The sequence below is a fragment of the Pseudophryne corroboree genome, chromosome 1 (assembly GCF_028390025.1).
Source record: "Pseudophryne corroboree isolate aPseCor3 chromosome 1, aPseCor3.hap2, whole genome shotgun sequence".
Lineage (NCBI taxonomy): Eukaryota > Metazoa > Chordata > Amphibia > Anura > Myobatrachidae > Pseudophryne > Pseudophryne corroboree.
The window spans coordinates 494946274-494973245 of record NC_086444.1 but is presented as its reverse complement, the minus strand read 5'-3'; the positions used below and the strand labels follow the sequence as shown (position 1 = coordinate 494973245).

General features: G+C 44.6%; 1 protein-coding gene across 1 annotated transcript in view; it reads right to left on the bottom strand.

Moving 5' to 3' along the window:
- LOC134895377 (guanine nucleotide-binding protein subunit alpha-14) overlaps positions 1-26972 on the bottom strand; it is a 338140-nt gene that overhangs the window by 152290 nt on the left and 158878 nt on the right. Inside the window, exon 2 of the mRNA XM_063913833.1 lies at positions 5368-5552. Within this exon, the coding sequence (XP_063769903.1) occupies positions 5368-5552 (185 nt within the window). The remainder of the gene's footprint in view (positions 1-5367; positions 5553-26972) is intronic.

Genomic DNA, 26972 nt, shown 5'->3' with positions numbered 1-26972 from the left:
CTGCGGCTACTTGATTTTGAAAGGGTGTATAATCCTCACGGCGGAGGTCAGACCAGACTCACCCGATAAAAAAGCTACTAAATTACTCAGATTTGTATAATAAATGTTACATGTACCCCAGGCTCTAACCCTAACCAGTACAACACTGATTTTCAATCAATGAAAAAAAAATCTAAATCAACGTTTAGTAAATTTCCCCCTTTGCATGTAAGGCTTACTTTGACCAAGTGGTGGGCCCAAACTGATCATCGGTTCTGGCCAACCGGCAGTATACTTTTTTTTTTTAGCCATGGTAACTACTGTAGTCTAGCAGAATGCTCTCTAAGCTGTTGAGAGGTAGTTCTCATATTGCTGCTCTGATGGATAGCTTTAACAAGACCAGTTCGACTGGACAGTCTATAACATTGCAGCCTTATTATGAATCTTGTTTTGTTGCCAGGATCCCAATGATACCGCTCATAAATCTTTGTTCTAACAGGAGCACTCTTGTGGGTCTTCTCACGGAATTTAAAGAACACAGCACTGATCTGTAGGATATAAGTCTAGTACCTCCTGAATTGAATGTAACCACGGAAAATTAAACACTAGTGGCCAGCCACTGCGCTGTCCACGTGGGTGGTCATGCCTTCCATGAGGCATTCCAGTACACACATGACATTGTAGGTCGAGGAATGTTGAATGTCCGCACAACTTCGGAAATGGAATGTCCTGTCAGGCACCCACTATCATGCCGCATTTGAACTATGATAATTCACATCAACTTGCCATGAGCAGCCTAGCCGGTGTTGAAACTGACTCACGAGATGTCAGATTACAACTGATGCAGGTTCTGGACATTTCCAAGACGTCACATTAGGGTGGAGCCACCTACCATTACATAATGCTATCCTATGACTTTTTGCACTTCAGTATATATACCAATCTTTGCATTCTGGTGTCCGCTAATAATGTTCTCTTTTTCCTTCCTTCTACATTCCATGGGGGTACCAGACAGGGGTGCCCGCTATCCCTGCTATGACTTGCTGCTGCTCTAGAGGCACAGGATTTGGCAGATCACTCATTCCAGGCATCTTGCTTTGTGTGGCGTATTGAGGTTAGATATACGGAGGACATATCTGTATAATAACTGTTATGTCAAAGCACATGTATCCAGGTCTAAAACTATATATCGTACATGTTCGTGATTTGCTAATGTAGACAACCATGACAATCATTTAGCCAAATATTAGCCTGAATTACAGATACAGTAGGCTATTTTTTCCAAAATGGTGGCTGTGGGTAAGTTAAGCAAGCTTGAAATTAAGGGCTACGAAGTAAGTGCAGGATTTCTCAGAAGAATCCAGGGAAACCTTGTTTAAATGCAAAAGTGGGTTTCTCTTTGCCAATGTGAGAAGTGAAAAAACTAACATTAAAGATATGAGGTATTATAAAAACCACAGATCATACACCCTGATAAAGAATCATGCCCACTACGCAAAGTATGTAAATGTATAATCGGCAAAGAAATTCAATATTCAGAGCCAATAAATGCCAATATGTGTAGGGAGCCCAGCGATACCTGACAGAACAGCACGCCGGTAACAACATACATGCGCCTTCCTTATCGAATGAGATCTTGCGTTTTGTACAAGATCATGAGGCAAGATGTGCTGCATCAGCACTAAGCTATGGCTACTTGACCCCCACTATGGTGGCTAAGATGTTAATATGTGTTGTTTCTTTATGTCTACTGCTCCTTGCTATTCATAAAGAATTTTACTGGCACAATAAGTGTAGCAATAATACATCTCCAATATTTACTAACTTTTACATTTTCAATACGGAGATAAATGAGAGATTTGTATATATAAATTAGTGTTGGATTTTAGGAAGGGCATCTGGGTACTAGCACAAAGACCTTCACATAGCAAAGCAATTCGTCCTTCATCACTAAATATTTGGCTTCAAGGGGGAGTGGGAGTGACTGTAAGGCCTGGGGGTTGCTAGTGGCTTCATGTACCAGTATGAAGCCTCAAGCTTTCTATTGAGCTATATGGTCAAGGCCGCGCACTAGAAAAATGGTGGAACCCCACAAGTCACAAGCTTTGGGGTTCCGTAATACAGGTCTGATGATTAAGGCTAAGATTTATCAAACGTTGGAGAGTGATAAAGTTCACGGTGATAAAGTACCAGCCAATCAGCTCCTAACTGCCATGTTACAGGCTGCAATTGAAAAATGGCAGTTAGGAGCCGATTGGTTGGTACTTTATCACTGTGGGGTAGATGTATTAACTTGGACACGGCATAAGGAAGTGATAAACCAGTGCTATGTGCAAGGTGATAAAGGCACCAGCCAATCAGCTCCAATATGTAAATTAACAGTTAGGATCTGATTGGCTGGTGCCTTTATCACCTTGCACATAGCACTGGTTTATCACTTTATGCCTTCTCCAGGTTAATACATCTGCCCCTGTGTTATTTATCGCTCTCCAAGGCTTGATAAATCTGGGCCTAAGAAAGGGATTTAATGGGTGTCAGAGTTCGCCCGATGCCAGCCAAACTCTGACGTTTTTTTTCAGGGGGAAGTCATTTACAAAGCATTATGTCTTGTAAATGACTGTCCCTTTAAATAAAAGTCTGCGTTCAGCCGGCATTCCCTAGAGTCTACTGCAGCGTTAAATGCAAATCAACCGTAGATGCTCCTATACAGAAATAAATGCACAGGTTTCCATCTTTTTGAGTAGGGAACCTGAAAACCTTGACATTTGGGACTTTTCAATTAACCGCAAGTGTCTGCAATGTACAGCTGAGCCCATATCCGATTATTTACAGGATGAAGTCTGTATGGGACGCAAGCTAAAACAAGCCAGGCTTTCTAGCCCACATAACCTGCATGCTATTAATGCGAGAGACTTTGGGGTAAATTTACTAAAGCTTCTAAAACAGAATTGGTGATGTTGTCGATAGCAACCAATCAGATGCTGCCTATAATTTCTCCATTGCCGTTTAGAAAATGATAGACAGCATCTGAGTGGTTGCTATGGGCAACATCACCAATTTTCTGTTTTAGTAAATTTACCCCTTTTGAGTGCCAATTTATTTTTATTTATTTGTTAACAGTTTCTTATATAGCGCAGCATATTCCGTTGCGCTTTACAATTAGAACAGTAGTAATAGAACAAAACTGGGTAAAAACAGACATAGAGGTAGGAAGGCCCTGCTCGCAAGCTTACAATCTATGGGATTGAATCCGGTCACTTTCAGTTGGCTGAGTATATCGGATTCACCACAGACGTTATTTTGGTTGCAAAATCTATGAAAACAATGTTGGGATCAAGTCTATACTACTTCTGTTAATCTAGAGGTTTACAAATAAAATGCAGGGGAGCAAAACATACATCTAAACAAATCAGCAAATGTCCATAACAAAAAAAAGCCACCTTCTTCTAAATACTCCATTTCAGGGATTACACCTTTAATCGCATAGATACAGTACATGGACTATCCTGATAGATGTGTGCCTACAGTAATCAGTGCATACAGTAACTAAGCAGAATTCTGAGCCAAGCAGGGGAGAGATGACAGGTGGTACCTGTCACAGGATTATACTCTAGTGCCGCCTGTTACCTCTCTGCTAAGCAAATAAAACAGAGTTGAAATCAGAATTAGGCTCTCATGCAAAAGCAAAAGATATTATTCATCCTTTCGAAAATGTGCAAGAGCCATCAGTACATTTTGTGTATAGTCTGCTTGAGGAAAGGAAAGAAAAACATCTTTTCATATCCAAGGCTGATAGATGCATTCCCTAATGCGTCCAATGTGCCCAATACAGAGGAGAGTATTCAAGCGGAAGCACAAATTTGTACCCTCATTCTACAACTGGGCCCGCTGATGGGTCAGAAAACCAACCTCAGATTTGATCCACTGCAAATAGCTAGTCAGTGGGGGCACAGCATGCCCATCCCACACATATGTAGAATCAGATTCAGTACTCGTTAAGATGTACCATTAGTAAATATGTGTTGAAACAATGGTAAGATATATGATAAGGGTTATAGTGTCCTGTATTATGTACACGTATTCCCACCAGAAGGCAAGATGGAGTAACAGCATGCTAACTGATCAATAAATACTCTAAGGAAGCAAACTTAAATAGTATCGTAGCGATACTGTCATTTTTGTTAAACACCTAAAATAGACACCAAAGTAATACATTTACTAAGCGTTACATTATTCTTATGTGAAAATTACAAATAAAAGCTGTGCTGGTAGAAGGTGAACTATGCAATGGAGGGACATGTCCACCCTGCTCCCTATTTGCCGGCATACTTTTTCCTCATGTGGTGCAAATGGGAGGTGAGTAGATGCGGAAGGTGCTGTATAGAGAGGAGCAAGAGGTCATTCTCAGTGGCACATTGACATTCATATCGACTGTACAATGTCAACAGTTATGTCGTCAACATTGCTGGAATTTCCAAAGCAAACCTGTTGACACCAAAAACGTCAACAAGTGAAATACCGTAATTTAGCAAAATGTCAACATTAGGTGTAGAATAAGGGTTAGGGACATACTACCCCCCAAATTCAAAGTTTTACAACATTAGCTGCTACTGCCGGATTAGGGTACTTACCTCCGCAATGCCTATTGCCCACACTATTAAAATGTCAACAATTCATTTTATGACTGTTAACATTCTTATGTCGAAATTCTAAAAAGCATGCAGTACAAACTGAACCCTACATTAAACACCGAAACCCACATACCTCTTCCCCAATATCAGCCAAGGATGAAGATTTTAATTTAAAATCTCAGGATTGAGATTTACCAAAGCAGAAAAGAAAAACATTGCAGGATTTATTTATGCAGTTCCGTCTTCTCAAAATCTCAGATTTCCTGATAAAATTGTCATTTTAAGTCCCACTGGCAAAATCCAGAGCATTTGGTTGGAAACCAGGTTTTGCCTTCAATAATTACGGTTTCAAATCTTACCAGCAAATGTAAATTAAAATAGACTTCAAGAAATAAGAGATTTTTTATAAATTGCATCTTGATAAATAAAACCATAAAGGAGTGGCATCGGTCAGTCGTTTGGGCAAACTACGTCACACCAAGTTTTCCTAGGTTTACCCGTACCACACCACATAGCATAATAGGCTGAACATCATCAGCCCACTTCTATTCATTCCATGAACTTGGGAATTTAAAGAAAGTGTGGAACATGAAAAAAAAAAAAAAAAAAAAAAAAGCAGTATTGAAACGTATGGCCAGAAGGTCACTGAAACAGCCAGTAAACTCAGTTTGCACAAACTTGAGCCACATTTTCACTCATCTCTACATGAAAAAACCTCTCTATAAATAAATGATGGATGGAGATCACATGAACTTACCATGTTTTGCTCAGAGGAATACTGTATCCTTAGTGTGTCCATTGCCCGGATCATCGACTGCATGGCAGTGAATATGTTTTGGTAAACCAGCTTTGTGAACCCTCTCCGGTCTTCATCTGTGTATCCAGACCCATGAATAATTCTCATCTGCTTAATGAAGGTGCTTTTCCCACTCTCACCAGTTCCTGTTGGTAATGAAAGGAGGCTTGTCAGTAATCATAGAGCTTAATATCCAATATGTATAGGAATTCTCTATAGTATGGCTCCCACCCACTACTTATAGTCACCCAGAAAACAACTGAATTCCCACCCAGAGTACAACTTTTAGGAAGGGCATTCAATTCAGAGCTATGTGCGAACTTACTGGTTGCAAAGTGCCTTTACCCAAACCTTCCGGGACACTTCCTGGCCTTTGACATAGACTGAATTCCCAGATTAAAGGTCATAATTTATAAAAAAAATAAATCCTGCAAGGATGACACCACCCAGGAAACAAACAGTTTAATTTGACGCTGAACCATGATTATTATTAGCTGGGAGATACAAGCCACATAAAGCCCATTCCTAATTATTAGATGAAGCTTGTTACATACTCCCCTGAAGCAATGACAAGATTTGCTACTTCCCTTTCCAATACTAGACACTGAAAGTGTAATGAGTAGGAAAGGTTAATTAACTCCTCTAAAAGTTTTTAAAGAAAGAAACCCTAAGAAGAGGCTCATCTAGAAAGGGTGGTCTTGGGTGTTTTAGAGGTGGGTACAGGTTCATTTAGCTAAAATCCTTCATGAATGCTGCTGGTCCCATCGCACCAAACACTGCGTACAGTTTCCCCACCTCTCCACACAGAGTGTGACGCAGAAGGGGACATTATATGCATGTAAAATCCTCACCTGCACATAAATGGAGAGTCATACCGCCAACCCAACATTTTCTAATTGAAAGTAGCAACTACCACCCCTGTGAGCAAACCATGCCCCTGCCACTTTGGTGAAAACAAAAGAAAACACTAAACACACACACACACACACACACACACCACAACAGATGAAGAGGAGAAATCACTCTGTACCTTCTAAAAGCAAATTTTTACCTGTCTCTGCTCCACTTATGACAGCCTAATCCAACGGTCATGAAGTTTAAAAAGGAAATCTATATCAAACCCCCCCCAAAAAAAGAAAAAGAAAAAAAAGGAACATGGCCTTCTATGGGTGTCAACTATACACCTCATACAGCACGGGGCGGTGTAATGGTTAGTATTACTGCCTCAGAGCACTGAATTCATTCCCACTACGGCCCTAACGGTGTTGATTTTGTATACCCTCCCTGTGCTTACGTGGGTTCTCTCTGGGTACTCAAGTTTCCTCCTACAATCCAAAAATATGCTGGTAGGCTAATTGGCTCCAAACAAAATTAATCCTAGTGTGCATGTGTGTGCGTGTACATGTGGTAGGGAATATAGATTGTAAGCTCCACTGGGGCAGGGACTGATGTGAATGGCCAAATATTATCTGAAAAGCACTGCAGAATATGTGTGCGCTATACAAATAACTGCTAATAAATAATAATCAGATTATCTTATTTAAAAATAAATACCTTTACACTATTTTATTACGAATGACATGTGGGTCCGGAGTATAGGTAATAGGCGTTTATCAATGTACAATGAGCATGCAATACATCCTCTGATGGAAGGATATTTCCCAGTGGCCACATGAAATACATCTATTATGAATGTGGCAAAACTTGGTGTGTAAGTATTAGTAGACTTTGGGCCTAATTCAGACCTGATCGTAGACGTGCTAAATTTTAGCACATCTACGATCAATCACACAGACATGCGGGGGGACGCCCAGCACAGAGCTAGTCCGCCCCGCATGTCAGATTGTATAGAAATTTTATATATTTCCTTCCAATAACAATACTAAGATTAGCACTCTAGAAAGAGTGAGTGTGGGACATGTTATTTTTAAGAAACCCTCACAATTTGTCTTGTAAGAATATTCAAGATACGTAGTTTAATGGTAACCAGCATCTTCTCACCTTAGCATCTATGGCACATTTGCAAATGAAAGAAGGCAAACATTGGGTACTGAATTGGGCAGAAACATCTACTAGCAATACCGGTCACTATTTCCATGAAAGATAGTAACTATAACAAGGGTACGTAATATGGAAATACAAGGGTTCCAATGTATAGACAGACATTGTCTAGGTCGACTGTCAATAGGTCGACCCCATATGGTCAACATACATTAGGTCGACACTGAGAAAAGGTCAATCTATGAAAGGTCGACACAGGAAAAGGTCAACAGGTTCAAATGGCTGACATGGCAATGTCACATGCTGACATGTTGACACATGTCAACACAACTTTTTAAAGGGTCTTTTGCATTTTATTTTATCTTTTACACCTTTATCATACTTTATCATCTACGTGGGCAGCGAAGTGAGCCATGCAAGGGGACGCGGTACACTAATTGGGATTCCCTGTGCTCTGCCGGTGAAAACTATACAAAAAAAAATAAATCAAAATGAAATGTTGTGTTGACTTTGTCAAGTGTCAACCTAATGCACATGTCGGCCATGTGGGATCGACCTAATGATTGTCAACCTAGACATTGTATTTCGGGTGTGGTATAGAAGATCTACAAATACCTACTCAATTCAAGGGGTGTGAAACTAAACTTTGTTCTCAACTGTCACTGAAAACTGCAACATTATGATTATTCTACATAATATCGCAATAGCACAAGGTACCAGTCACTGGGTAAAGAGGATCATTTCCAGAGACTGTACAGAGCTCACTTATAGATATTACACCAAAAAGGAAACAGATCCAAATAATAAGTACAGTTTTCGTCAACACAGACAACCTTTCGAGTAAGCCTGCACATACCAGTCATTAATGTGTCAGAATGAAGGAGCCAGGGCACATATATACATATATATATTCCATAAACAACCTTTTCAAATATATATTAGAAGTATTTGGAAGAAGCTTTTAATTTTGATCGACTGTTTATTTATTCACACTTTTACAACTCCGCCTGCATACTGTCACTAGAAGCTTCTAAATGGATGCCAAGCTTCTATTGTGTATTTGACGAAGCCATTTTCTAGCAACAATGTGTAAACACAGCACTCCAACACTACAACATGCAATGTGCAATAAAGCAGAATAACCCGCTTAGGTTATGCCCCAGTACAGATTGAAATCAAGTTAAACTGCTAGTTAGAATTAGCTCATTGATTGGTTATTTGTTATATTTAACAAATCCATTAGCGATATGCAGCAAAATAGGTCTTTGTGGAGGTTCAGTGGTCGTTTATATGTCTGAGAGACCTTCACTGTATATTCTAATAGGTTCATTTCATTCTGGCCACTGGCTGTGAACAGAAATAAAGTTCCCAATCAGAACACCTCAGTGGGACACCAGCATAATTACAAACAACAATTGCTTCTATAAATTGGTAAAAAGATAAAAACCGTTAAATGCACTTATTTATTGAGCTGTTTAATTCTGCCTCTGACGTAGCTGTGATACACAGGGAATAGCGTTAGACTACTTACCTCCTGAGCTGGCACTTCTTGGTAACACTGGTATCTATCCATATGCATGGGAATATTCCCTGAGCAATATCTGTGGTTATTGGACTACAGCATCACTAAAAAAAAAATTTCAGTAGAATACAGCTCACAGGATTCTACAATTTACCACCACTTCCTCCTCCACTTTTGCTGGCTGCGAATAGCCTCCAGAACAGTTAGGGAAGGCAACCAATATCTTTGTTAGAGGTGTCTGTGGAAGCTCTTGAAGATGGTCTACTGTAACTGATGGTAAAGTGCCAAGACGGACATTGCGGAAGAACTGAATATCCCCTAAAAATTACACTGAAAACCAAAGTCCCTCTTACACCAAACACACATTTAGATATTAAATTTATTGTATTCATTTCTTTATGTCCAAATGCAAACCTTTATTAAATTCATTGTATCATCATGATCGTCATCATCTGCTGGCTTAAGTTTTCATGGGCGCCAAAGAGTATAATCTCAACAGTATTGATTTTATTTTCCTTGGACACGACACAGGATTGCCACAACTGTACTCTGCTGAATAAAGTTGTATCTAACAGCATCAAAATCAACTCAGAATTACATAGAGTCCTCTGAAATAACAAGAAAAAGACAGCAAAACATGTTGTCCTTATTGTGGTATTATTAGCCCGTCAAAACACACATGTATAATTATCAGCGGCAGCTCCTACCTGGGTGGAGAAGCAGGGCTGTCGCTGACCATGTTGCCGGGTCTCTGCTGCCTGGTCCCGGACGTCATCTGAGTCCCGGCACCTGCACTATGTATTTCACAGCCACTGAAACCCGGCACATGCGCAGTAGTGGCGACAGTACTGTGCATGCGCAAAACCCCGGCTTCTCTGGACTGCATTGGCTGCAGCCCGTAGAAGCCAACTAGGGCTAACGAGGCAGTGTGTGGCTTCCTTCAGGAAGCCAGCTCTCTGCTTATCCTTGCCCGGTCTGGCAGTCCCTGATTCAGGAAATACCTACCAGTGGAACTTCCCTGTGTGTCTGTAAATGACAAGTAGGACTTACAATAGAAAGTCACTGCCAGTCACAGTGAAGCCAGTGCAGTCTCACGGACTGCATTTGGCTTCACTGACAGTGAGTTAGGTGGCGGGTTTTACCGGGGGAGCTGCAGTCCTGCAACCCATAACACTACCACTGAATGAATTAGTAAGTTCATATTATACACATCCAAATAAGAATTAATCCTGGTCACTACAAAGTCAAACTGAGGAAAAATGACAAAATACACAGGCAAAACTGGCCAATCGCAGTTCTCTACAACACAGCTAAAAATGGCAGCAACATTTCAGAGACAGCAGTAGGTGGTTTGGCAGTATGGGAATCATTCCGACCCGATCGCTCGCTGCAGTTGTTCGCAGCGCAGCGATTGGGTCGGAACTGCACATGCGCCGGCGCCGCAGTGCGCCAGCCGGACGGCCGAAGGTCCCTAGCGATCGCCTCTGCCTGATCGACAGGCAGAGGCGGTCGCTGGGCAGGAGGGGTCGGCACAGCGGCCGTTTTGGGGGCGCGGTATGGCCAACGCAGGCGTGGCCTGACCATCTGGGGGGGCGGGCTGCAACGGCTGCGTGACATCACACGCAGCGGCTGCGACCAGGGGCAGCGACGATCAACTCCCAGCCACAGGAGCTGCGCTGGCCGAGAGTTATTCCACAAGTACAAAAGCATCGCCGCTATGTGATGCTTTTGTAATTGTGTAGTGGTGGTGGTGGTGGTGGGGGGGCGTCCAGACATGTCTGGGAATATGATCGTAGCTGTGCTAAATTTAGCACAGCTACGATCAACTCTGAATGACCCCCTATGTTTTAGGTCATTGCCCATCTGTACTGTAAAGAATTGTCATATAAACTTTACTGAATATGGCTTAATCTGAACAAACCGAATATCTCTAAACACTTCAAAATTCATCCAGCTGTTTCTGTCACATCAATAAACACTAGTGACCAAGTGACATTGGAAACCATTCATGCCCATGCCTCCAATGTGTTTTACATATGTGGTATGTACAGGGCCGGCAAACCATTACATAGAGTACGCGGCCAAGTAAGGCGCCACACTGAGGAGGGTGCCGGGGAGACAGTGGTGACGCATACCAGTGGCAGCGTCACAGGGATTCCCGGGGAATATAATCCTGGTGGAGCAGGGGAGAAGGCAGTGGCTCAGAGAACCATTTGATCCCCGTCTGTAGCTGCTGCAGGCAGTGAGGGACAGAAGCCGCCCAGGATAAACTCTTACACCCACCTGCCACCCTCCTGATCCAGCCGGTGGGGCTTCCAGCAAGGGATATGCCAGTATCACAGCTGGGTTCCAGGAATCCCAAGTCTGCACCCATGCGTGTGAAGCAGATGGAGGTTCTATGGTCGGCATGGGAAAGATGAGCTGTCCGGGGTCAGCGCCCTGGTTTGCCCTTACTGCACCTGGAACTGGGTAAGTGACCCACGCATAGGGGCGCTATCATTCACCTATTACAGTCTCCACATCGAGGGGCTCAGCTCAGCTCCCCTGACTGGCAGAGGAACTACATCATGCCGGTGTACTCCCCCATTATCTCTATGTGACATTACTGGTATTCAAGCTGTTGCGGTTCTCCTAAAGCAGGCTGCTAGCTACATTCCCCAGTCACCCACTATCTCCCTGTACCCTTGGGGTTATTACGTTATGGCCATGCCCCTTCCTTGTTAGACCTTTTTGCGGTGCACGCCTTCTCTCCCTTTAAAAAGTTTATCCCATCAAGGGGCACCAAAATTTATATTCACTTACCAAAAAAATTAAGCTCAGGCTGGCCCTGGGTATGCTTCAGCTCAGGAGCCATTCCAAATCTTCTGCATAACTTTTTCTTCCTAACATTCTGGTACAGGTTGATGTTACCGGCCAAAATTACCTCCTGGAAAGTGTTCTTCACTTAGGGCTTTTTTTTTTTTTTTTTCTTTCTTTTACAATGGAATCTTGCGATTATCCATTACTTTTGTCTTATGCATTCTTTTTTTCTCAGACTATCTAAAGTGGGGTACTCACGGAGTGATCGCTGCTTAAAATCTAATCTGACTAGATTGCTTAGATTTTAAGCATGATCGCTCCGTGTGTACCCCCCTACAGCGATAGCGATGCGCAGCCCCGCGCATCGCTATCACTGCTGTTAGATTGGCATATCTAGCGGGTCGCTCACTTCACCTGCTGGGTGAAATGAGCGCCCACCCCCCCACCCCGCACGCTCAGCACACATCGCGCTGTGCTGAGAGGCGGGAGAGGTGTGCTCAGCACACATCTCTCTCACATCGGCCAGTGAGTAATAATGAAGGAATAGCCGGGTGTGGTACGGCAGATAGAATAGACTTAGGTCGACAGTGTCTAGGTCGACCACTATTGGTCGACAGTAAGTAGGTCGACATGGTTTCTAGGTCGACAGGGACTAGGTCACGAGTTTTCTAAAAAAATTAATAATTTGGTGGCGTTTCCTTCTTAGAGTGATCGGGAACCCCAATTAGTGCACCGTGTCCCCTCGTATGGCTTGCTTCGCTCGCTATGCTTCAGGCAAGGTGCCACGCTGCGCTCGGCACAAGTTCCCATTCCCAATTGTAGTCCACGTGGATCGTAAAGTATGAAAAAGTTCAAATAATGAAAAAAAGTGAAAACTCATGTCGACCTTTTGTCACGTCCACCTAGTACATGTCAACCTAGAGTCCCTGTCGACCTAGAAAACATGTCGACCTACCTACGGTCAACCAATAGTGGTCGACCTAGACAGTGTCGACCTAAGTCTTGTCCACAGAGACAGAATCCCGGAATAGCCTACACTTGTCCCAATGAAAAGCTTTTGCATCAACTGTCCAGTTACTTGGTATACGGTCATTAGGTCAACCAGCATTAGGTCGACATGGTCACTAGGTCGAATTTGAAAAAGGTCGACGTACGTTTTTAAAAATTGTATTTATTTTTCATACTTCACGATCCCGAAGCATGGCGAGGGGAAACGGTGCACTAATTGGGGTTCCCCGTCACTTTAAAAAGAAAAAAACACCAAAAAAAGTAAATCTCATGTTGACGTTTTTCCATGTTGACCTTGTTCATGTTGACCTAATGACTGTGTTGACCTATTTCAGGTATCGACGTAGTCACTGTCAACTAACAGTGGTCGACCTAATGACTGTCAACCTAATGACCCATACCCAGTTACTTTTGGCCACTTGTAAAAGAGGGGGCTACATATTAAACGGCTGTAATTTCTAAATCTTTCCTCCAATGTAAATGGGAATACCCTGAAATTAAAGTGGATAGTCTGCTCTATAAAACCATATGCATTATACAACTGTAACTTGAATATGTTTTGGTAAACCGCTAAAATAAGAAATAATTGTGTCAGCGTGCATATACTGTACATACATACACACACAGCCACACCATACATAACACACCACAATAACTGTTATTCTGCCTTAGATGCCGATTTATCAGAACGGACATTAAAAGAACACAATTACTTAAACTGTAAAGTGACACATTTTGACAAAACACAATTGTCAGCATTCTCTGCTGTGTGGTCAACTTTAATGCTGAAGGATATGGACTTCTAGGAATTAATCTAGACTTAGATTCTAAAATCATGATTAGAATTATGTAACAAGTTAAACTCATTCTGCATCATGAAGCTTGTTGGATTTACAGATTCAGTGAATTGGGTTATTCTCAGACCTTCTTCACTATATGCAAATACAAAACTGCAGCAGTTCAGTTACAGAAAACCATCAACACTGATATTAAATCCAAGATATACTCATTTTATGAATTCAACACAATGCAATATCCATATACACAAACATACAGAATGTATGGTAACATCAGTGGTTGACCGCAGAGTAGTTTAATACCCCCAGGTGTGAAGGTATATAGTGCATTCCTCTGTACAAGAGGAGCATCATACAAAGGCAACACAGGTTATGCAAAACCTTGACTGGCATAAGCAAATAACCCGGCAGGTCACACCCGGGAGCCTGACAAGGGAGTTCCCAGTGTGCCTCATGCACCCTGCCGCCGCTGAAAGCAACCCGGCATATTGTCGGGTTTGTAACGTGCGGGGGCGGCGTTTGGAGATCACATGATCTCCAAGCGCCGCCTTCAACACACAGTGAATGGGAAACGGGTTGCACCGACCCCGTAGTGCGCCGGCACATGCCAGACGGCCGAAGGCCGTAGCAGGAATGCGATCGCCTCTGCCTGATTGACAGGCAGAGGCGATCGCTTGGTGGGAGGCTGCGGAACGGCAGCGTTTGGCCGCCGTTTTGTGGGTTTGGCCCAGTCAATGCAGGCGTGGCCGGACCAAACGAGGGGCGGGACGCAGCGTCTGCGTGACCTCACACGCAGCCGCTGCGGGCCGGGGAGCAATGAGTAGCTCCCGGCCAGCGTGCTAAAGCTGAAGTGCAAAGGGGTCTTATTCCATCATGCCAAGTTATAAAAGGGGAAGGAATCTCCGGGATTTACTGGTAAAAACCGATGTGACCCCTAAACGAATGACGATTAATACCAAAGGATGTTTTAAATGTTTATCGTGTGAGACATGTTGCTACATGGAAACGGGGCCCATTTTTGTACATCCAATCACCCGGAGGTCTCATCGGATTCAACATTATGTGACCTGTACAACCCAGTTTGTAATTTACGTTATCTTTTGCCCATGTGGACTTGTGTATGTAGGCCAGACTATTAGGACATTTAGGGAGCGCATGGCCTTACATCGCTCTGCGATCAGGGGGGCCCTTGATGGGAAGAAAAGTGACCAACCGGTCGCCCGCCATTTTAAAATGGCGAATCATAAATTATCTGATTTGCGATATAAAATTCTGGACCATGTACCGGTATTGACACGTGGGGGTGATAGAGCGAAAGTACTGGCACAAAAAGAAGCCAGATGGATTTTTATCTTGAATTCACTTACCCCACACGGTCTCAATGAGCAAATGCCTTGGAATGTTTTTCTATAAACCTCAATTATTTGTATACTTTGTCCTATAGTCCTGGGCCTAGTGACATTCTTTAATGGAAGTGATTTTTAATCTATATTATGCACTGTGAACATCTTACCTCTGGTGCTTGTGCTTTTTCTGAAGGGTATTAGGGTTCGTTTTTATTTAATGGTGATGAGGACAAACCTTGTATGGATGATTACTGTTTCTTATAGGGTGTCTACTCGTATTGCTGCATGCTGTAACCCAGGGGTGGGGAACCTTTTTTCTACCGAGGGCCATTTGGATATTTATAAAATCCTTCGGGGGCCATACAAAAATTTTCAACTTAAAAAATGACCCTGCCCCCCAGTAGGTCTGCCCCTTAGAGTTACTGTGTGTGCGCGCCGGAGGCGCGCACGCGCCAAAAAATGGGTGTGGCCAGTTAAAATGGGACGTGATACACATATGCCCCCAATAGTGCGGTGCCAGATCCACAAATGCCCCCCACAGTGCCAGGTATACAAATACCCCCCACAGTGCCAGGTATACAGATGCCCCCACAGTGCCAGGTATACAGATGCCCCCACAGTGCCAGGTATACAGATGCCCCTCACAGTGCCAGGTATACAAATGCCCCTCACAGTGCCAGGTATACAAATACCCCCCACAGTGCCAGGTATACAGATGCCCCTCACAGTGCCAGGTATACAGATGCCCCCACAGTGCCAGGTATACAGATGCCCCCACAGTGCCAGGTATACAGATGCCCCCACAGTGCCAGGTATACAAATGCCCCTCACAGTGCCAGGTATACAAATACCCCCCACAGTGCCAGGTATACAAATGCCCCTCACAGTGCCAGGTATACAAATGCCCCCCCACAGTGCCAGGTATACAAATACCCCCCACAGTGCCAGGTATACAGATTCCCCCACAGTGCCAGGTATACAGATTCCCCCACAGTGCCAGGTATACAAATGCCCCCCACAGTGCCAGGTATACAAATGCCCCCCACAGTGCCAGGTATACAAATACCCCCCACAGTGCCAGGTATACAAATACCCCCCACAGTGCCAGGTATACAAATACCCCCCACAGTGCCAGGTATACAAATACCCCCCACAGTGCCAGGTATACAAATACCCCCCACAGTGCCAGGTATACAGCCCCCACAGTGCCAGGTATACAAATGCCGTCCCCTCTCCCCTCCGTGCTGCTTACCGTGGACGCGACGGAGGAGAGCGAGGCTGTCCTGTCGGGTGAAAGCGGCGGCGTGTAGTACTTCAAATCAGCCGCCGGTTCGAGCGCCAATCAGAGCTCGCGGACCGGCAGCCGCGGCTCCTGATTGGCTGCCGGTCCGCGAGCTCTGATTGGCTCACGGACCGGCGGCTGGTTTGAAGTACTACACGCCGCTGGTCCCATTCTACAGCCGCGCTCTCCTCCGTCTCCCTGCTCTGACAGCTGAGACACGCTGCCGCCCGACTGAGCGGCAGCGTCTCACTGACACAACCTGGTGGGCCGGACCAAACGGCTTAGCGGGCCGTATACGGCCCGCGGGCCGGAGGTTCCCCACCCCTGCTCTAACCATTCATTCTCCTGTGTCTCCTGTTTTTAATCTTTTATTATCTTTTTTAGTTTGAAGCACTTATGCACTTTCTAGTTAATGTAAACGTAATCGTCCCCCTTCTGTGTTTAGCTTCCTGGAGCCGCAGCTTGAGTGCACATCGCGTCTGGTCTCCTGGCAACGGTATGACGTCATTGACGGGCGCCGCTGACTCAGCCCCGAAGCGCGTGTGTGGCTCGCCACTGGCGTCCGGAAGTGTGAAGAGGTGAGACTTTACACGAGGTGGCTATTTAGGGGAGTACACTTGTGGTTTCTGTTCTTTGGTTTGTTTTTCTTTTTCTTTCTAGCACTGTGCACCTTGAAAAAAAACGCCTGTGAGGCGTGGAAACGTCGGTTTTGCTTTTGCACTATGTATTGAATTTTTGACCATATATATAAAAGCTATTTTTCTTAAAAAAATCCGTGGAGTGCCGCCTGGTCCCTGGAGGGTGATTGAGTGTACATAGCTACACCCAGGGGACTGCATTAACGTTATCTCCTTCATTGGAAGGGACCCTGGTGGCTGAACATACTGTGAGTGCCTGCTACTTCACTTCTTGTATATATATATATATATATATATATATATATATATATATATATATATATATATATATACATACATACATACATACACACACACACACACACACATACTCATTTGACCATTGCATTTTAACTTTTTGTTTTACAATAATTCACTGCTGATCAGAAGTGACTTGAATGGCTCATACGCATGGGAGGTTTGGGTGTGGATTAACAGACAGTGAAAAGAGCTACAATCAATAGATCGACACCATATCTGTTGACATGTACAAAAGGTCAGTAGGGTCAAAAGGCTTGCTTCGCTCGACCCAAGGTTACTAATGGCAATAGTCTGTTCAGCAAAATCTGTAAAAATATAAAAACGCCCCCCCCCCCCCCCAAAAAAAAGTGTCGACAATTGTCATGTCAACCTAATATACATATCGACCTTTTGTATGGTCTACCTTTTCCTAGTCAATCCTTTTGACCCTGTCGACCATAGAGTGTCGATCTTCTGACTAGATCTCTTCACTGTACATCATCCACCTCCCAGGAGGTTCATATCACGCATTCTCAATGCACTTAAATGTCGATATTCCTATAAATAAAACTAAATGGCTGGACTATTATACGCACATACTTTACAGAGATGCGGTTATCATACCACCTGTCCGGACCCAGGCGTTCATGATAAAGATGCTGAAATCGCGATAGGCGGGGGAATGCTGGCGGTTGGATCCCGAATGTAGCCCTGTATTCCGACTTGGGTGGTGGGTCCACGCCACCACCCGAGTGCCGCGAGGGGTCTCGCTGCCGGGAGTCCGCTGTCGGTATAGTGACAGCCAGCATCCAGTCAGCCGGTCACTCATATGTATTCCACTTGACCAAGGGCTCACTTTGAGCAGCAACCACTGTTTGTCTGCAAGTGCTCACTTTGCCAATTTCAATACTGCCAGTAGCAATTATGCGTAATGCAACATAATGGAATTCTATAGGGATCGTCATTAAGTAGAGGGACAATTATTTTTAAAGGGTTTTAGCTCATTTTCTACTGATGTAGATTTTGAGACTTTTGGAGTATCCTATTAGCTGCGGAAAATTTCGCACGCAAAGAATGGGCTATTATGGCGATCACAGTCATTAATCGGACTATCCAATTATAGCCCATTTTTTCCATGCAAAAAATGTACCCGTTTTTGCATGGAAACATATAGGATCAGTGAAAAGAAGGGGACTTGTGTTTCCGTGACTGCATTAGTGGGAAAAAAATAAGATTTTACTTACCGGTAAACTATTTCTCGTAGTCCGTAGAGGATGCTGGGGACTCCGTAAGGACCATGGGCATAGACGGGCTCCGCAGGACACATGGGCACTTTAAGAAAGAATTTAGTTCCTGGTGTGCACTGGCTCCTCCCTCTATGCCCCTCCTTCAGACCTCAGTTAGAGAAACTGTGCCCAGAGGCGATGGACAGTACGAGGAAAGGATTTTGTTAATCCAAGGGCAAGATTCATACCAGCCACACCAATCACACCGTATAACTTGTGATAACTAGTTAACAGTATGAAAACAACATATCATCAGTTCAAGACCGATGCAACTATAACATAACCCTTATTGAAGCAATAACTATATACAAGTATTGCAGAAGAAGTCCGCACTTGGGACGGGCACCCAGCATCCTCTACGGACTACGAGAAATAGATTTACCGGTAAGTAAAATCTTATTTTCTCTAACGTCCTAGAGGATGCTGGGGACTCCGTAAGGACCATGGGGATTATACCAAAGCTCCCAAACGGGCGGGAGAGTGCGGATGACTCTGCAGCACCGATTGAGCAAACATGAGGTCCTCCTCAGCCAGAGTATCAAACTTGTAGAATTTTGCAAAAGTGTTTGAACCCGACCAAGTAGCAGCTCGACACAGCTGTAGTGCAGAGACCCTCCAGGCAGTCGCCCAAGAAGAGCCCACCTTCCTAGTGGAATGGGCCTTGACCGATTTTGGTAACGGCAAACCAGCCGTAGAATGCGCTTGCTGAATCGTGTTACAAATCCAGCGAGCAATAGTTTGCTTTGAAGCAGGGGCACCAATCTTGTTGGATGCATACAGGACAAACAGCGCTTCAGGTTTTCCTGACTCTAGCCGTTCTGGCTACGTAAATTTTCAAAGCCCTGACCACATCAAGTAACTCGTAATCCTCCAAGTCACGTGTAGCCACAGGCACCACAAAAGGTTGGTTCATATGAAAAGATGAAACCACTTTTGGCAGAAATTGCGAACGGGTCCGCAATTCTGCTCTAACCATATGGAAAACCAAATAGGGGCTTTTATGTGACAAAGCCGCTAATTCAGACACTCGCCTAGCCGAAGCCAAGGCTAATAACATGACCACCTTCCACGTGAGATATTTCAACTCCACCGTTTTAAACTTAACACCACGTTAAGATCCCAAGGTGCCACCGGAGGCACAAAAGGAGGCTGAATATGCAGCACTCCCTTTACAAAAGTCTGAACTTCTGGGAGAGAAGCCAATTCTTTTTGAAAGAAAATGGATAGGGCCGAAATCTGGACCTTAATGGAACCTAATTTAAGGCCCAAATTCACTCCAGTTTGTAGGAAGTGAAGGAAACGACCCAGATGGAATTCTTCCGTAGTAGCATTCTTGGTCTCACACCAAGAAACATATTTTCGCCATATACGGTGATAATGTTTTGCTGATACTTCCTTCCTAGCCTTTATCAGCGTAGGGATAACCTCAACCGGAATGCCTTTTTCTGCTAGGATCCGGCGTTCAACCGCCATGCCGTCAAACGCAGCCGTGGTAAGTCTTGGAACAGACAGGGTCCCTGTTGCAACAGGTCCTGTCTTAGAGGAAGAGGCCACGGATCTTCTGTTAGCAGTTCCTGCAGATCTGGATACCAGGTCCGTCTTGGCCAATCTGGAACAATGAGGATTGTTCTCACTACTTTTCTTCTTACTATCCTCAACACCTTTGGTATGAGAGGAAGAGGAGGAAATACATATACTGACCGGAACACCCACGGTGTCACTAGGGCATCTACCGCTACTGCCTGAGGGTCTCTTGACCTGGCGCAATATCTCTGTGGCTTTTTGTTGAGGCGGGACGCCATCATGTCTATCTGTGGCAGTTCCCACCGACTCACAATCTGTGCGAAGACTTCTGGATGAAGTCCCCACTCTCCCGGGTGTAGGTCGTGCCTGCTGAGGAAGTCTGCTTCCCAGTTGTCCACTCCCGGAATGAACACTGCTGACAGTGTGCTTACATGATTCTCCGCCCAGCGAAGAATTCTGGTGGCTTCCGCCATTGCCACTCTGCTCCTTGTGCCGCCTTGGCGGTTTACATGAGCCACTGCGGTGATGTTGTCTGACTGGATCAGAACTGGTCGGTCGCGAAGTAAGGTCTCCGCTTGACGTAGGGCGTTGTATATGGCCCTTAGCTTCAGGATGTTGATGTGAAGAAGACAAGTCTCTTGACTTGATCAAAGACCCTGGAAATTTCTTCCCTGTGTGACTGCTCCCCAACCTCGGAGGCTTGCGTCCGTGGTCACCAGGATCCAGTCCTGAATGCCGAATCCGCGGCCCTCGAGAAGGTGAGCACTCTGCAGCCACCACAGTAGTGACACCCTGGCCCTGAGGGACAGGTTGATCAACCGATGCATCTGAAGATGTGACCCGGACCACTTGTCCAGTAGGTCCCATTGGAAAGTGCTCGCATGGAACCTGCCGAAGGGAATGGCCTCGTATGACGCCACCATCTTTCCCAGGACTCGAGTGCAATGATGCACGGACACCTGTTTTGGTTTCAATAGGTTCTTGACCAGAGTCATGAGTTCCTGGGCCTTCTCTATCGGGAGATAAACCCTCTTCTGGTCCGTGTCCAGAATCATGCCCAAGAAGGGCAGACGAGTCGTAGGAACCAACTGCGACTTTGGAATATTGAGAATCCAGCCGTGTTTCTGTAACACTTTCAGTGAAAGAGATACGCTGTTCAGCAACTGCTCTCTTGATCTCGCTTTTATGAGGAGATCGTCCAAGTACGGGATAATTGTGACACCTTGCTTCCGCAGGAGCACCATCATTTCCGCCATTACCTTGGTGAAAATCCTCGGGGCCGTTGAGAGACCAAACGGCAACGTCTGAAATTGGTAATGACAATCCTGTACCGCAAATCTTAGGTATGCCTGATGAGGTGGATAAATGGGGACATGAAGGTACGCATCCTTTATGTCCAGTGACACCATAAAATCCCCCCCTTCCAGGCTTGCGATGACCGCTCTTAGCGATTCCATCTTGAACCTTTTCAAGTATAGGTTCAGAGATTTTAAATTCAATATGGGTCTGACCAAACCGTCCGGTTTCGGGACTACAAACATAGTCGAATAATAACCCCTTCCCTGTTGAAGGAGGGGAACCTTGACCACCACCTGCTGAAGATACAATTTTTGTATTGCGTTTAACACTATTTCCTTCTCTTGGGGGGAAGCTGGTAGGGCCGATTTGAAATACCGGCGAGGAGGTACCTCTTCGAATTCCAGCTTGTAACCCTGAGACACAATTTATATTGCCCAAGGATCCACCTGGGAGTGAACCCACATGTGGCTGAAATTCCGAAGACGTGCCCCCACAGGGCCCGGCTCCGCCAGTGGAACCCCAGCGTCATGCGGTGGATTTTGTAGAGGCCGGTGAGGACTTCTGTTCCTGGGAACTAGCTGCGTTGTGCAGCTTCTTTCCTCTGCCCCTACCTCTAGCAAGAAAGGACGCACCTCGGACATTCTTGTTTCTTTGTGAACGAAAGGACTGCATTTGATAATGCGGTGCTCTCTTAGGCTGTGAGGGAACATGAGGCAAAAAATTTGACTTTCCAGCTGTAGCTGTGGAGACCAGGTCCGAGAGACCTTCCCCAAAAAATTCCTCACCCCTGTAAGGTAAAACCTCCATATGCCTTTTTGAGTCGGCATCACCTGTCCATTGCCGAGTCCACAGGACCCTTCTGGCAGAAATCGACATAGCGTTTATTCTAGAACCCAGTAGACTAATGTCTCTTTGAGCATCTCTCATATATAGGACAGCGTCTTTTATATGCCCCAGGGTCAATAATACAATATCCTTATCTAAGGTATCCAATTCCTCAGATAAGGTATCCGTCCATGCCGCTACAGCACTACACACCCAGGCCTACGCAATTGCCGGTCTTAGTAAGGTACCCGAATGTGTATAAATGGACTTCAGGGTAACCTCCTGTTTGCGATCAGCAGCCTCTTTGAGGGTAGCCGTATCCTGGGACGGCAGGGCTACCTTTTTGGATAAGAGTGTTAAAGCTTTGTCCACCCTAGGGGAAGATTCCCATCGTAACCTATCCTTTGGCGGGAAAGGATACGCCATAAGAATCCGTTTGGAAATCTGCAGTTTTTTTATCTGGAGATTCCCAAGCTTTTTCACATAACTCATTCAGTTCGTGTGAGGGGGGAAAGTTACCTCCGGCTTCTTTCCCTTATACATATACACCCTCGTGTCAGGGACAGGGGTTTCCTCTGTGATTAGCAAAACATCCTTTATTGCTATAATCATATATCGAAGGGATTTAGCCAATCTTGGCTGTAACTTTGCATCATCGTAATCGACACTGGAGTCAGAATCCATGTCGGTATCTGTGTCAACAATTTGGGATAGTGGGCGCTTATGAGACCCTGACGGTCCCTGCAACATAGGGTCAGGCATGGGTTGAGACCCTGACTGCCCCAATGCATCAGCCTTGTCAAATCTTTTATGCAAGGAATTAACATTATCATTTAAAACCTTCCACATATCCATCCAATCAGGTGTCGGCGCCGTCGGCGGAGACACCACATTCATTTGCTCCCGCTCCTCTCCCACATAGCCTTCCTCATCAGACATGTCGACACAAGCGTACCGACACACCACACACACAGGGAATGTCCTTTCTGAAGACAGTTCCCCCACCAGGCCCTTTGGAGAGACAGAGAGAGAGTATGCCAGCACACACCCCAGCGCTATAATATCCCAGGAATAACACAGTAACTTAATGTTAACCAGGTAGCTGCTGTATGTTATAGTTTTTGTGCCTAATTATGTGCCCCCCCCCCCCCCCCCCCTCTCTTTTCAACCCTCTTCTACCGTGTATCAGCAGGGGAGAGCCCGGGGAGCTTCCTCTCAGCGGTGCTGTGGAGAAAAAATGGCGCTGGTGAGTGCTGAGGGAGAAGCCCCGCCCCCTCGGCGGCGGGCTTCTGTCCCACTTAAACAGTAATTTTGGCGGGGGCTCATACATATATACAGTGCCCAGCTGTATATATGTGTTCTTTTTGCCAATATGAGGTCTTCTTTTCTTCTCATACTCACCCGGCTTCTGTCTTCCGGCTCTGCGAGGGGGACGGCGGCGCGGCTCCGGGACGGACGGCGAGGGTGAGATCCTGCGTACCAATCCCTCTGGAGCTAATGGTGTCCAGTAGCCTAAGAAGCAGGATCTAGCTTCAGAGAGTAGGGCTGCTTCTTTCCCCTCAGTCCCTCGATGGAGGGAGTCTGTTGCCAGCAGGGAGGAGCCAGGAACCAGGAACTAAATTCTTTCTTAAAGTGCCCATGTCTCTTGCGGAGCCCGTCTATCCCCATGGTCCTTACAGAGTCCCCAGCATCCTCTAGAACGTTAGAGAAAATGGTCAGGGATTTGGTTTCCGATAAATGCCAGCATCTGGGCTAATAGGATAGCCCCGGACGCAATAATTAAATTACCGCAGCTAATTGGATACCACCCTAAAACTTACAGCAATAATTTTCAAAAACAATATTGTTGCAAATTGTGATGTGTATATGTGCATGAAAAGGAATGAATTGCATATTGAGACATCCAAAAACCATTTCCCTACTAAACATACACAGATGTTGCACTAAATATTCAACCTCGTATTTGTGACATTGTATGTGAAAGCAATAGGTTTTTTGTACCACATTTGCATAATGACAATACTGAAGAGCTTGTGGTTTGTTTGCAGATGAAGCAGCAAATTACTCTGTTTTTTTTGCTAACCACCTGTCCAGCTTCACTGCTATTCTATTTTACCACTAAAGTGCTCGAAATTTTCCATGATGCCTTGGCTTGAAAGAATGCTTAGGACAACTGATTATATGCTCTGACTGGGGTTTTTTTGCCATCACTTCCTATAGTCCACAAGTAAAGATGTGTATATCTAACCTTTGCCTGCTCTGTCAAATATGACAATTTATACCCTTTTCAGACTGCCAGCAATAACCCGGGCTATTGCACGTGAGCGTGCAGCAACCCGGGAAAGAGGTCAGTTGAAATAAACCAGGTTGAGCAACCCAGTATTTCAACACGAGTTAAACCTGGCTCGCGGTGTGGTGTGAACAGGTACAGTTAGCCGGGTCGATGAGACTTGGGACCCATTCACTGCATAGAGAAGATGCAGATGTAGATCATCTCCTCTCCAAGCGCCACCGCCGCACGAGTCGGTGGTGACATCTCAACCCGTCATATTGCCGAGTCAGGATGCCTGTCTGAAGGGGGTCTTGCCGTGTCGAAACCGGGAAGGACCCGTATATAAACCCAGGCTGCGACTCAGCATTTACTATCTGAAAGAGGTATCACACACCTGACCTCTCACTGTGTAAAAAAAAATAAAAAATAAAAATTATATATTTTAGATAGCTAAGAGATATTTCATGTACATGCAGTATGGATTTGTACCCATCAGTCATCGGGTTGCTAGCTATCATGCCCAGCTTTGCAGTGGTTTTTTCCCTCTGCCTCTTTCTCTCATCTGTCTCACCTCCCTACATCTGTTGCCACCCATGTCTATTTATTACCTGGATATAACCCACCCGGCGCCACTCAGGGTTGGTTGGTATTAACGACCTTATTTTCAACCATGGTTAAAAAAAACAAAAACACAACACTTTGTTCTTTTTATTTTGCTGTAACTACAGGCACGATGCCATGACTTCTTAAATGAAAGCCTATTGTAAGAGAATCCCAGTGGTATTATTTCACATTCTTGTTGCTTCATTTCAGTGAGCTGGACCAATGCTGTAAATTCACACATAAAGATATAGGGGGATATGTAATAGGGTTCAAATTTGGCCAAGATTTTGCCAGACGATCTTGGACTTTTATTTTTGAAAGCGGCAATCAATTACAAGACAAGACCATGCCTTGTAAATGACTGCCGCTGCAAAAAAATGTCTGAGATCGTCCGGCATCCCGCACCTTGGACCCCATTACATATGCCCCATAGGGAGGGTGAACCAGATCAGAGAGGTACTAAATCTGCCTAGCATCAGCTAAGACTCCACAAATTTCTGCACTAAAAATCCTATAGGTAGGAGAAAACCACAATTAACATTCTCAATCTTAAAGAGTAAACAACTCCAATAGATTACAGAGACAACACACAGAGAAATACCTCAAGATTTAATCTCCTGCATGTTCATTTCAATTTAAAACCTTCAGTCCTTTTGAGAATCTCGGAGTGTACTTTGTATGTTTTACTAGATTTAGTCTATCTACATATATTCACATGTAATGGGCGATTCTCCGTGGATGTACGGGACAGCTATGCAAATTCAAACAACATACTTCTCCAAAATACCAAGACTTTAGTGGGTCTTAAGTGTTATAGGGTAAGGCATTGCTACTAAGCAATTAAGTTTTCATACAACAATTTCTTAACAGAGCAGTTTAAAAATAAAACATTTAAAAGCATGTGATGGATGGGACTTTATGTTCACTGTCTGGAGAACCACCCTAACGGGAATAATAAGCATTAAAAAAAAAATGGTTTTATTGAAAGATGTAAAGTAAATCCTATCAAAGCCTAAAAACTTTAGCACATACTACATATTGTTAATGTTAGAAAGCATAGTTGATCAATGTTTCTAATGTTTCACAGTATTAATATAATAAGCAGGATTTTTTTTTTATTTAGATTAATCAAAAAATAAATAAATAAATACATACTGGTTTAAAAATAGGAATTTAATAACTACCGGTAATTCCTTTTCTCGTAGCCCGTAGTGGATACTGGGGAACTGTACTTTAGTACCGTGGGTTATAGGATTGGGTCCACTGGAGCCTGGCACTTTAAAACTATTTATGTGTGTATGTGTGTGTTGGCTCCTGCCCTCTATGCCCCTCCTACCAGACGGAGTCTAGGAAAACCGTGCCCGAGGAGACGAACATATACAACAGCGGTGAGGCAACAAGCCAACACACAACCATAATCAACCAAGGAGCGCTAACTGGAACAGAGGGTAGCAACATCCAGAAAAACATATCCTTGTTGTTCTGGATGTTGCTACCTTCTGTTCCAGCTAGCAAAGCTAACCCAACAAAACCAAGGGATCACAACGGCGGGCCAACCAAAACACTTACAGGTAGTAAGCAGGATTCGAAGCATTGAGGCGGGCGCCCAGTATATACTACAGACTACGAGAAAAGGAATTATGGTAGGTATTAAATTCCTATTTTCTCTAACATCCAAGTGGATACTGGGGAACTGTACTTTAGTACTGCGGTGAAAGTCCCAAATCTCCCAAAACGGGTGGGAGAGTGCTGAGACCCCTGTATAACCGCCTGACCAAACTGAAGGTCATCCCTGGCCAAGGTGTCAAACCTATAGAACTTTACAAAAGTGTTCAAACCAGACCAAGTAGAAGCTCGGCACAACTGCAAGGCCGAGACACCCCGGGCAGCCGCCCAGGAAGAACCCACCAACCTCGAGTGGGCCTGAATAGACCTCAGCAAAGGCAGAGCCGCCGAAGTATAGGCCTGTTGAATAGTCAACCTGAACCAGCGAGCAATAGACTGCTTAGAAGCCGGCCGACCAATCTTGGTGGCATCATAAAGGACAAACAGCGAGTCAGATTTACGATGACGAGCTGTCCTCTT